The sequence below is a fragment of the Mastomys coucha genome, unplaced genomic scaffold (assembly GCF_008632895.1).
Source record: "Mastomys coucha isolate ucsf_1 unplaced genomic scaffold, UCSF_Mcou_1 pScaffold11, whole genome shotgun sequence".
Lineage (NCBI taxonomy): Eukaryota > Metazoa > Chordata > Mammalia > Rodentia > Muridae > Mastomys > Mastomys coucha.
The window spans coordinates 29,671,476-29,684,366 of record NW_022196893.1 but is presented as its reverse complement, the minus strand read 5'-3'; the positions used below and the strand labels follow the sequence as shown (position 1 = coordinate 29,684,366).

At 46.2% G+C, this 12,891-nt stretch overlaps 2 protein-coding genes across 2 annotated transcripts in view; one reads left to right on the top strand and one right to left on the bottom strand.

Annotated features, from left to right (window-relative positions):
- Lalba (lactalbumin alpha) overlaps positions 1-2,129 on the top strand; it is an 11,813-nt gene extending 9,684 nt beyond the window's left edge. Inside the window, exons 2-4 of the mRNA XM_031357636.1 lie at positions 247-405; positions 855-930; positions 1,788-2,129. Coding sequence (XP_031213496.1) covers positions 247-405; positions 855-930; positions 1,788-1,848 — 296 coding nt within the window. The 3' untranslated portion in view covers positions 1,849-2,129. The remainder of the gene's footprint in view (positions 1-246; positions 406-854; positions 931-1,787) is intronic.
- A 4,630-nt stretch (positions 2,130-6,759) lies between these two features.
- On the bottom strand, positions 6,760-10,764 carry LOC116080928 (olfactory receptor 8S1-like). The gene is made up of 2 exons (XM_031357627.1): positions 10,001-10,764; positions 6,760-6,919 (listed from the first exon to the last, which is right to left on the bottom strand). Exons 1-2 carry the CDS (start codon positions 10,762-10,764, stop codon positions 6,760-6,762), a joined length of 924 nt encoding a protein of 307 aa, XP_031213487.1.
- Between the last annotated feature and the right edge of the window lie 2,127 nt (positions 10,765-12,891).

Sequence of the window (12,891 nt, the reverse complement as noted above, 5' to 3'; positions counted from 1 at the left end):
CCTCCTCCTCCTCCTCTGTCTCCTCGTGGTCTCATAGCTCTTCTTGCTCTGCCTTGATCTCTTTTATTCAGTTAGTTCTCCTGCCCTGCCTGTCTCCCATCGTCTGGCCTTTCTCACTTCACCAAGATACTGTGAACTTGATTTTTGGATTTTCTGGTTGGGAAGCCTTTTTCCCCTGCCTGGAAACCAGCGTCTCAGTTATGCCTCTCTGAGACATCTCTGAGAAAGTTCTTCTGTCTCCCTCAGGGGCCTGCGTTTTATTTCATACCAGTGGCTACGACACACAAGCTGTTGTCAAGAACAATGGCAGCACAGAGTACGGACTCTTCCAGATCAGTAACAGATTTTGGTGCAAGAGTAGCGAGTTCCCCAAGTCGGAGAACATCTGTGGCATCTCCTGTGACAGTGAGTATCCCCTGTCATCACGTTCTTCTGTATCCCTACAGCCTGCCTCCAAGTCCTCCCAGACAGTCTCCTTGTTGGTACCCAGCATGTCTCAGGTGTGCTGGGTACCATGCGACTTGAGATGGCAGTGCTTAGTAAGAAACTGGTCACTGGTCATGATCTCCACATTACCAGAGAGTTCCCTCAGGTTTAGGGAAGGGTAGTGTGAGACACTTGAGAGTCTTGAAGTCTGATACACTGTATTTTCAGGGTGTAATGAAGCAGATGGTTTCTCAAGAGGTGTCCTAGGGAAGGGGAGGAAGTTCTCATCGAAGGGAGGCATTACTAGATTGGCCATTTCATATAGAAAATCTCTAGGTCAAGCCTTCAGTTTAGAACCAGTGCCCCGATCCTGGGAATAGTAGAGCTAGTCCACTGAGCTTGTCTTGTTCCTTTCTGCACTCTGTTAGAGTTCCTGAATGATGAGTTGGTAGACGATATAGCGTGTGCCAAGAAGATCTTGGATATCAAAGGAATCGACTACTGGTAAGTCATTGTCTTTGCTTTCCTCCAGAGAGCATTGGCCCTTCCCTCTCCAGACCATTTAGTCTTGGACAGAGTCTCCAAAGCCAAACTCATTTAGAGCCCAAAGGTCTATATTTAAAGTGCTCTTTTGTGCCACTCTCGTGTGACAACTTTCCTGATAAGAAGTTCCCTGTTGGAAGACTGATGCCCAGGAATCTCTTTCCCTGGCCACTTCTCAGCCTTAAAGCCCTTGGCATTATTCCACATCTTTCCTGGATCTGAACTTGCATTGATTTCATTATTATTATTTTGGTTTTTTGAGAGAGGGTTTTGTGAGTGAGTGTTTGTGTGTATATGTGTGTGTTTCTGTGGTGTGTGTGTGCAATCCTGGCTATTCTGAAACTACAAGTAACAGGCTAGCCTCAGACTCACAGAGATCTGCTTACCTATGTCTCCTGAGTGCTCAGATTAAAGTCATGTGCTACTAGTCCTATTATTATTATTATTATTATTATTATTATTATTATTATTATGTTGTTGTTGTTGTTGTTGTTGTTGTTGTTGTTTTAGTAAGCCTCATTCCACTTAGAAGCCCTTTGCCATCTATTTCAGAATGCCTGTATTTCTTCTCTACAATCTTTCACCTCACTCTGAGGATGGACCTCAATGGAGCTTTATGCTAGCTTTATGACACTGCCAACCACCAGCAAGAGGGGAGAAAGTGTGTGTGTGTGTGCATGTGTGTGTGTGAGATAACTGAGCAAAGTACAATGATATACATGTATGAAAATGTCATAACAGAACCACTATTTGGCATAGTTAAGTTAAGTAGAAAGTTCCAGCTAACCCATTCATTTTGTCCATTTCTCCGTGAGCAGGAAGGCCTACAAGCCCATGTGCTCTGAGAAGCTTGAACAGTGGCGCTGTGAGAAGCCGTGAGCTCCCATCCTTGCTGCTCCTGCCCCTTGGTCAGGAGAGCCTCTTCCCTAAGGCTACCTCAGCTTGGTTCTTTCTATCACCGTGAAGATGATCTGACGGTCTCTGAGCCTTGTACTTACTCTGTAGTGACACCATCGGACTCTAGAGGACTTTTTTTTCAATGGGAGTGTGACTGGCGCACTGGACTGCAAACCCTTGCTTAGTGAGGGCAAGGGTCTTAATGGAGGTTTCACGAAAGTGAGAGAGCCCTCTCCTGTCCCAAATAAAGGGCCCAACTTGAAGTGTCTGTCGATGTTTTCTTTCTACAGGGAAAGGGTGGAAATAGGGCGGGGCTCTGAAGCTCCAGGTCATAGCCACTCCATCCGCTGCTGAAGGAGGAGGGCGAACTTACCATAGGAACATGAACAGCATTTTCTGTGTCAATTTGTTGGTCATCTAGCAACCACAGGGGATCCAAAGCTGTTAAAGGCATGCATCCTATGAATACCAGTAGGAGAGACAATGTAGATGGTTGTAATACAGGGGGTGGTGTTACAAGACTAATGAGAGGCTAGAAATATGCCTGCCCATGCTTAGTTTTTTAAATGACTCATGTGCATTGGTGTTTGCCTGTGTGTCTGCCTGTGTGAGGGCATCAGGTCCCCTGGAACTGGAGTTACAGACAGCTGTGATCTGCTATGTGGGTACTGGAATTGAACCTGTGTCCTCTGGAAGAACAGCTAGTGTTCTAAACCACAGAACCATCTCCCCAGCCCAACCCTGCCTATTCTTAAGAGGAAAGACAGTTTGCATTTGAGGGAAATGGAAAATGCAGATCAAGAAAGCATTCACCAGCAGGGGAATTAGCTCAGCGGATAAAGGGCTTCCCAAGCAAGCATGGGGACCCGGTTTGACCCTTTTCACTTATATGAAAAGCTAGGCATGGTGGTGTGCGCTTGTGGTTTCAGTTCTGGAGAGGTGGACACAGGAGGATCCCTGGGATTTGATGGCCAGTCAGTCTAGCCTAATCTGTGAGCCCCAAGTCCTAGTTCAGAGACTCTGTCCCCCAAAACAATGAAGTTGGCTCCTGATAAATGAAACCCCAGGTTAGTCCCTGGCTTCCCAACACCAACACTCATGTCCCTATACCTCAGCTCACACAGAGGATGGGAGTGGGGGATTTTTTTTCTTAGCATCTCACTATATAGCTCAGGCCTAGACTTCTATTCATTATCCTCCAGCCTCAGCCTCCAGAACACTGGGATTACAGGTGTGTGAGGCCCACACTTCGATTCTCAGGGGTGGGATTTAACTGGATTTGGAAGTATAGGTGAGGTTTTGGTGGGATGTGAGGTGGTGACATTAAACCAGAATAGTTATGAAACAACAGATGATTGAGAGAGCTGAGGAATTTATTTTTTCAAGGTCAGCCGTGCCAAGACCTCTTCTCTGGAAATCACGTACAGATATACAGGATATTATAAAGTTACCAGTCCTTAAGAATTCATTCACTTGGGGCCTTTTGATTTGGTCTTTCTGTACTGCATGTCTTCAGCCTTGCTTGTTTGTAAGCCGGCTGTTTGCAGAACTTCCCTTATCACGGTGTGTGGCAGGGATCAGATCTGAGTCTTGCCATTTGTTCTTGCTGCTCATTGCTGGTCTGAGTGTGAGCTGCTCACCTCTGTCCCATGTGCGCGACCTGCTTTATCTTAAGAAGCCTTGGGTTAGCTGGTTTTCTGAGATTTCCTGCTTCAAAGCTGAGAAACTGTAATTCGATTTGATACAGTTTGAATTAGCTGGGAATGAAACTTTGTATTCTTTGTCCCTCCCAAAGATCTCCACTGTGTTAGTTACTCTTTAAAACAGATGTGATGGCGTCCCAGATAGAACTTAGGGGAGGATGGGTTTAAATGGCTCTTCGTTTGAGGGTGCAGTTCACTGTGGCAGGGCAGCCTTGGCAGCAGGGCTGTGGAGAAAGCTGGCCACACTGTGTGCAGTTAGGACGTCAGGAGACATGAACGCTGGACTTACACTCATTTTCTCTTTTTTATTCAGGCCGGAAACTCTAGCTTGTGGGAAGCTGCTGCCCGTGTTCAGGGCACGGTCTTTTCTCTTTAACTAAACCTTTTGGGGGACTCCCTCATAGATACCCAGAGATGTGCATTTCATGGCAATTCTAAACTCAGTCAAGAGACAGTGGGAACTACTGCACTACCCCAATTCCCTTGGGGCTTCTGACAGGTCATGCTTGTCTCAGCAGTAAAAACGAAGCTCCTATGCTTAGGAAATCTATAGGCACAAATGAGGTGTGTGTGTGTGTGTGTGTGTGTGTGTGTGTGTGTGTGTGTGTGTGTAGATCTGTCTTGTATCTGTGAAAACACTCCAGGAAATACCTGATATCCGTTGTTACACTGTAGTGTAAGTTTAAACACACTATGTTGTCTCTCCTGTGATACTGCATGTCATCTTTCCCATACTAGCCATGGTACAAAGGCTTCTCCAAGTCCTCAGGGTTTATCCATGCCCTGAGCATGAGTGTGTGTGAAAGGGCAGAATTGGAGGCTCATTCTGCCCCCTGAACTTGCATGTTTTCCCCTTAGCCATTAACTTGTAGCTGCAGCTTCAGATGGCTTCAGGGTTGAAAAATATAAGGAACCAGTGTCGCCAAATGGCTGGAGAAGAAATGCCACCAAAGCTGGGCTGTGATGTTGAGTGTCATGGGTCTGCCCATGTCAGCTGCCTTTGCATTATCACTGTGGAACACTCGGAACAGCTATCTCATAAAGGGATGAGTTTATTAGCTCCACTGCCTTGGGGATTCAAGGTCCAAGATTTGAGAGTCTCATAGTGTGGGTTCCATGAGGATGGTGAAGAGCAGTGTACCATTGTAGGACTGCATGTGGGATCATGGTGGATGATGGATGTGGGTGTATCAGATCGAATGGTTACAAATGGTGGATGTCGGTGTATCAGATCAAATGGTTACAAATAGTGTATCAGATGGAATGTTATGGATGGTGGATGGTGGTGTATCACTGCAGGATTGCACTTGGGATCAAATGATTACCCCCTCCAACTGAGGAATTGCACAAGGAAGACAGGAGAGACACGATCATACAACCTTGCTCTAGGTTGGGGGAGCAAGAACCAGCATGGGAGCCAGCCTGGAATCAGTTTTTGTTTTTAGAAATCCAGTCATTTATTGCTACAGAAGGTTATCATACAAATGCATGGATATCCCTGTTATGCATCAGTATTGTAGAGAAGTTTTTTTTTTTTTTTTAAGATTTATTTATTATTATAAATGAGTACACTGTAGCTGTCTTTGGACCACCAGAAGAGGGCATCAGATTTCATTACGGGTGGTTGTGAGCCACCATGTGGTTGCTGGGAATTGAACTCAGGACCTCTGGAAGAGCAGTCAGTGCTCTTAACCGCTGAGCCATCTCCCCAGCCCTGTAGAGAAGTTTTAAACTGTACTTTCCCTCAGTTCAGTGTTTTGTGTGGTAAGTGGAAAACCACTTTGTACGTAAGGCACACTGATAATGTTCTTTTGTAGAAGCGACAGCAGAGGGCATTTGAGGTCAGCATTTGATGCCCTCAGGCATACATTTGTGCCTAGTCTATTCTTTCCCCCACTTGCTTGCCTATTTTATTTATTCAATCATTTGCAGAATTATGAGTTGTCTTGCGAGAACAAATGTTACCTTTGTGATTCAGTCAAGCATGATTATCCCATCTGACAGACAGCTAGCTCCTCTCCCCTCCCTTCTTCCAAGTGAAATGACGTCACATGCTGTCACCTCACATGGGATGATGAGGGAGCTGTTTTCTTCCTCTCCTATGCACGTGTCCAACCACCCTCTCCTTGCTTACAGCAGTAGACTTGACGTAGGCATCTGGGAAGAAGCAGGATGGGAAACTGCTGCTCAGCCTCGGAGGACTTCTGAGCGGAGTGTCCCGGAGGATGGCAGCTGGGCATTTGTTCTGCTTTTTCAACTTCTCTTTCCTCTAGGTCTGGAACAGTTCTGAACCTCAGGCAGGAGGTTCAGGTAGGAGGCTGGAAGGCTTGAGGAAGACTTGTCATACAGTATTCACTGAGCTCACAGTGAGGACTCAGTATAGCACTCCACAAGATGGCGTCTTTCTCCTCTTCCAATTTCTCCTCTGGGATATTTTCTCTGACAGATCACTTGCAAAGGCAGTGTTTCTTTTCAGATGTTCTCTCCCTTCCCTTCCTCCGTCATTCACCAATCTCTGTCATTTATCTAATGTAACTATTAAGTAGCTGTATATACTAGACCACGGGGGTGGGGCAGGGGTGGGGGCAGAAGCTATTAGAAGTTCTGTCCTCAGGACACTTAAATTAGTTGGTGGTCCTCACCTTCTTTGTCTTCTAGGACCATGCAGGAGAAGGGCATCTTCAGAGGGATTCGCCGCTTCTTCATTCATCCCTTAGGTGGTTCACAAGGAACTACTGTGGATTTGGTGAGCCCGGCTCTGGGTATTGCCTTTGTGAATGAAGACAGGACTCTAGAGACACAGTTAATTTGTTTCTTTTTCACTTACTTGCAGGTTTAGATCTTGCAATGGATTTTTGTGGGGTGGGGTGGGTGGTGGGGGAGATGGAAACAAATAGAAGTTGAATCTTACTCAGGCAAAGGGATACTTACCCTATCCTTGCTGGCGGTCTAACAGGTTGATTTATAAAAAACCAGTAGCTGTAGAAGTGGCTAGTGAAAGCTCGGAGGATTTCCTAATGTTCTTACTAAGTGGGTGGCTCAGATATCACCCGCTCTATTCTGGAGGTTTCTAATATCCCGCCACTAGGGGGCAGTGGAGGAAGAGAAATTATTCTTGAGCGTGAAGACCTCTTCTAGCATCTTTCCCCTCTACAACTCCTACCCTCGATGGAGCGGGAGAGTGTGGCTACTAGGTCAGTCTGGACTTCCTGCTCAGCATCCTCTTCAGAGCTGCCTTAACGTCCTTGTTTTTCAGGCTGTAGATGAGGGGATTTAGCAGTGGGGTCACCACACTGTACTGCAAAGACAACACTTGCTCCAAGGCTGAGCCGGATGCTGGAGTCATGTACCTTAGGAGGAATTACACAAAGGAGCGATGTGAACTCAGGAACTCAGGACGAGGATCATGACGCCACTCGCAGCTGAGGTCCATCCCACTCCTGCTGAGTGCACAACCGGTACCTCAGGGCATTGTCACCGTGGAATCGGCTGAGCTCTCCCAACACCAACCGTTCTCTAGCTTCTCTTTGTGGTCAGGCTAGGTGTTAGTATGGAACCTCACTCCCACATCGGGAAGTCAGTCATTTCTGCCTTCACTTGCCTCCAAGCATGGCTGAATGCACAGAGAGGACTCAGACGAGAAAAAGTTCTGTGCACCGAGGGGCTCAGGCTAGGATTGAACTAACGCATGCATTCCCATCACACTTTCCACTCTTCCAAGCATCTTGGCTTGTAGCCACGACAACAATACTACCCTTTCTCTATATTCACAACAATTCAGATACACCAGGTTCTCACTCAGTGGTGACTTTTTCTTGCAAAACTGCGTGTCTAGTTCACAATACAGCCATTGTTTCCTACATGCAGAGCTCTGAGGATTACTCTCACAATCATAGCATGTCGTCATCATCATCATCATCATCATTTGTGTATGAGTGTTTGCGTGCATATGTGTACATGCACCACATGAATGACTGACACCCATGGAAGCCAGAAGAGGGTTCCTGGTCCCTGGAACTGGAAGTATAAATGGTTGTGGGCCACCTTGTAGGTGTTGGGAACTAAACCTGGGTCCTCTGTAAGATTAGTGAGAGCTCCTGACCACTGAGCCATCTCTTCAGTCCCAGCACATTATTTTTATAATGCACGCTGGAACAATTTCTTTTAGTTTCTTTTTCTTTTCTTTTTTCTTTTTGGCTTGAGAAGGAGCCCAAACCGGTGAATAAAGTGAGGGATGAAAATGGATTAAGCAGAACATATGACTTTAATTTAACATCCTGAGATTAAATCATTGGGTGTATCTAAGTATCCCTCAGGTTATTTTCCAAAGAAACATTATTACTTTTTCAATGGCATTATCTTCACTGGGACAAATGTGACTTATCAAGAATACTCCTTATAGACTCTGTGGATTTGATTTAAAAAGATATCCAGGGGCTGGGGAGATGGCTCAGTGGTTGAGAATACTGCTGTATTAGTTCAGTTTGGAGCACACATGTCAGATAGCTCAGGACCACATGTACCTATTGCTTCAGAGGATCCAAAGCCCTCATGAGGTCACACACACACACACACACCCACATGCACACAGACATACATGCATGCACACTCACAGATACATACACATATACATACACACATAAACCCATATACACATATATACACACACATATACATACACACACATACATAAACATATATCCATCCATAGACACACATACACACACAGACACACATATCTACATACACATATATAAACATACACATATATACACATATACACATGTACATACATATATACATACATACACATATAACACACATATACACACAGACATACACAGACACACATGCATACATGCACACTCACACACTCATACACACATGCATACACATACAAAAATGCATATACACACATATACACATGCATATTCACGCATACATACACATATATACACACATATGCACATAACACACATATACACACACAGACATACACATACACACATGCATATATGCACACTCACACACATACACACATGCATACACACATACAAACACAAACAACATACATACACATGCACATTCACACACACACACACATATATATACACACACAGACACACAGACACACACATGCACATTCACACACACATACATTATACACACACACACACACACACACAGTCTTAAAGGGAAAGGTAGTCATCTAGCTATAGTTTTTATCCACCTGTTTTTCTAATATTTCTGTGAAATAAGTAGGAGAAACCTTATTGCTGCTTTATGGTATCTGTGACTTTTATCCTCAGGCTTGGGTGAGCTCTCCCATACATCCAGCTTTACCTTATCATTTCTCTCCCAGAGACAGCAAAGGAGACAAGCACTGGGCAGTGGATTCATGTCCAGTTCAGGCACAGGTGCTATTTACCTGCCTCTTGGTAGGGAAAAGCTCGATGGTTGGAGATGCTTATGCTTGAGAAAGGGGAAGATCATGAGATATACTTAGCTGGGGACACAACCATCTTGTTTGGGGCTTTCTGATGAATACTCCATTCACTCTGCAAACTCAAGCTGTCTACCTGACATTGAGGTTAATAATAAGAGTGGGAGTGAGATTACATGCCAATATGGAGCCTGGCCACATCTGGAAGTTAGTGAACAGTTAGTGTCAACTAATCACAGCGTGGATGAACTTTGGTGATGTCAACCCCTAGCAGGAAAGAGAGCTGGTGTCTCCTTCAAAGATGCTGGACTTCTCTTCTTGCTAGCCCTACATAAAGATCTACCAAGGATTCTGAATTTTCTTTTGAGAAATCTCAAATCATAGATTAATAAAGTATAAAATGTTTAGTCTTTGTCTAAGTTCCTTTCTAGAACAGATGATTCAACCTTGGGAAACACATACCCCTTCCTTTTTCCTTTGGAGAAAGGGTCTCACTGGGCCACCTAGGCTTTGAACTTGTGATCCTCCCGGTGCTGGAGATTATAGGCATGAACCCCTATGCCTGGCTTACAGAATCACCTCTCTCTCTCTCTCTCTCTCTCTCTCTCCCCCTCTCTCTCTCTCTGCCTCCCCCTCCCTCCCTCCCTTTCTCTCTCCTCCCATCCCCACCCCCATCCCTCCCTCCTTGCTCTCTCTCCCTCCCTCCCTTTCTCTCTCCTCTTCCTTCCCACCTCAGTCCCTCCTTCCTTGTCTGTTTCCTTTCTCTCTCTCCCTCCTCTCTCTCCTCTCCCTCCCTGTCTCCCTCCCTCCTTCCCCTTTTGAAAGCCTCCCAGCCAGTCCACTGCAGAGTTGTACAGGAGCTCAAGCCTTTGGCATTTCAGGAGGGTTCTTTCCTGCTGCGTGGCACAGAGTGGCAATGCTGTTCCGTAGGTCGAAGGCAGTTAGGAAAGGGGCACTCAGCACTTGTAGGAACTATCACGGGACACACCTGAACACTCCTGAACCATAGAAGATGCTAACCACAAGGAAATGGGAAGAACATGTGGAGAAGATCTTGCTCCGACCTGTGGCCGAGTTGATGGCCAACGCTGTCCTGATGATGCGGCTGTAGGATCCCAGCAGGAGGACAAGTGAACCAAAACCCAAGACCACCAAGGTAGTCAGGATGGAGCCAATAGTAGTGTGAGGGTCAGAGCAGACCAACAAGAGCACTGGAGGCAGCTCACAGGCAAAATTGTGGATGACGTTCGGGCCACAGAAGTCCTCCTGAGCCAGCAGGAGGGTGTTAACCAGGCCGACACTCATTCCTATGGCCCCGGATAGAGCCACCATCCCAGAACATACCTTTCCATTCATAGTGACCACATACATCAGTGGGTGGCACACAGCCTGGAACCGGTCATAGGCCATGGCGGAAAGGAGGCAGGCTTCGGTGGCCCCAGAAAATATGACCAGGGCGATCTGAATGAAACACCCAAGGAAGGATATGGTCTTCCATTCAGAAATAAGGTTTCTCAGCAACTTGGGCACAATGACTGAAGAGTAGAATGCATCCATAAACGAGAGGTATCTCAGGAAGAAGTACATGGGGGTACGAAGGTGGGCGTCCGAGCTGATGAGCAGCAGCATCAGCAGGTTCCCCACGAGGGTTGCAAGGTAAATCACCAAGAACAGTACAAAGAGCAGCACCTGGCTGCGAGGGTTGCTAGTTAGTCCCAGGAGCACAAACTCAGTGACATTTCTAACTTCCATGAAGTGTTCAAGCTGAGGATGAGTACTGAAAAGATTGCTCAGCTGTGCTGGGCAGCCGTGCGCCCGGGTGGTGAACTGCACTTCTGGGCTGACTTGAGGGAGGGCGGGGCGGGGAGAGGGGTTGCGCAGATGTGGCTTTCCTTCTGTGAAGCACTTTCGAGCTCAGTGCAGTGACCTCCTGGCCAAAGTAGAGGTGTGTGGCAGCGTGTAGAAGAGACCTGGACAGGCAGGGAAGGAGAAGGAGGATTAGAAATCAGAAGAAAGAATGGGAGGCCGCTGAGGGCAGACCCCAGGACACTCAAGCTGCAGGAGGACTGACTGGCATGGTAAATCTGCAATCCGCAGCAAACATTTTGGCCATTTGGACGACAGACCATAATGATGTCTGAATAATTGCTAGAAGTGCTGTTGATACATTATGAGGTACAAGCCCTCTCTCTGTCCTCATAGGTTTGGAAACTTGAATTTTTCACTTGAATTTTTCATAAAAAACCCAAAACCAAATCAGTAGAGTAGGTCGGACGGCTGAGCCAGTAAGTGTGCTTGCCACCAAGGCTGATGATCTGAGTTCTGTCCCTGGGACCCACGGGGTGGGAGGAGAGTGCTGACCCCTACAAGTTGTCTTCCACATACAGGCAGTGGATACACACACCACATACATGCAGTGGATACACACACCACTTCCAATAAATGTAAGGAAAACATCTGGAAAACTAGATGTTTTTTTTCCTCAAGATCCATTCCATTTTAGACATTCTAAGAAAGACATGATCTGTTTTTGGGTGCATTTACTACTGAATGGAAATCCCTTGCTCCCCCGTATGCTACTCTAAGCAGAAACGGCACACAGTTTCACGGAAGTCCTCAAAATGGAGGTGAGGGCTATGCACACCGGCCCTTCCAAACCCTTCGTGTTTCAGCGAGTCTACAATGCACTCTGTTTTCACTGCACTCTCGGGATTTAGCCCAAGACCTGAGATTCTCTGAATTGGATGTGGATAAAGCCTTACCAAATTTAGACCACTCAGCTCCTGACCATTACAGATATCACCTCCCCCTAAGGAGGAGGGGTAAAGGGGACTTGGTAGAATGGACAGTTAGGAGGTTTAGTTGAGGCCGGAGGAAGGAAAAGAGGGTGCCTTTCTTCATCTCAAAACATAACTAAGGTTCGTATGTGGGGATCTGGTCTCTCTCCTCATGACTAGCGCTTTCTGGGTTCCCTGACTGGGCAGCTTTAGGAGAAGATGGATGCGAATAAGGTTTGCTCTTACCTGGATCCCAAGGCCCAAACCTGCTGAGTTCGGAAGAGGAGGTGCAGAACACATCCTTTCCAACGCTGCACAAAGCCACAGGTATGACTTGGTTTCTGTGGGGTTCCCTTGGCTCAGTCCTAGGGGATGCAGGTAAGGGACTTCTGGGAACTGAGCTCTTAGCCTTTAATGGCTGAACCGTCTCTCTAGCTCACAGGAGACTTCGGAATAAGGGTCCATTCCCCATAGTCTTATGTCCAAGGGGAAGGGTAGCTTTCCAAAATTCCACTTACAAATAACAATGGCCAGAGGGACTTGGAGTCATCTTCAGACCTTAGAGGACGAAGGAAGTCCCTCGAGAGACCCTTGAGCAGGTCTGCTCTCATCCTGAGTGGGTCCTCATGGCTAACTCTTTCTTTGTGTTGCTCTTGTTGTAGTGGGCTACATCATACAAGAGGGCTATGAGATGGCCAATATTTTGGCTTTAGTTCTATTATTATGTAAAAATATCACTGATATATGAGTAGGTTATAAGTATATTCATTGTGTATATGCACACAATTCTGAAAACACACACATGCACATGCACTGGCACACAGACACACACACAGACATAGACACACACACAGACACAGACACACACATACACAGACACCTATGCATGCACACATGCACATGAACTGGCACACACACACACACACACACACACACACACTCACACACACTCACATGCCTTTTTACCTTCAGTATCGCCCAGCTTTGCTTACACTGTGCCTCCTCCCTTAGACTCCTTCCCCAGAAGAAGTGCATTTTTTAAAATTAGATATTTTCTTTATTTACATGTAAATTTCTCCATTCCCAGTTTCCCCTCCAAAAA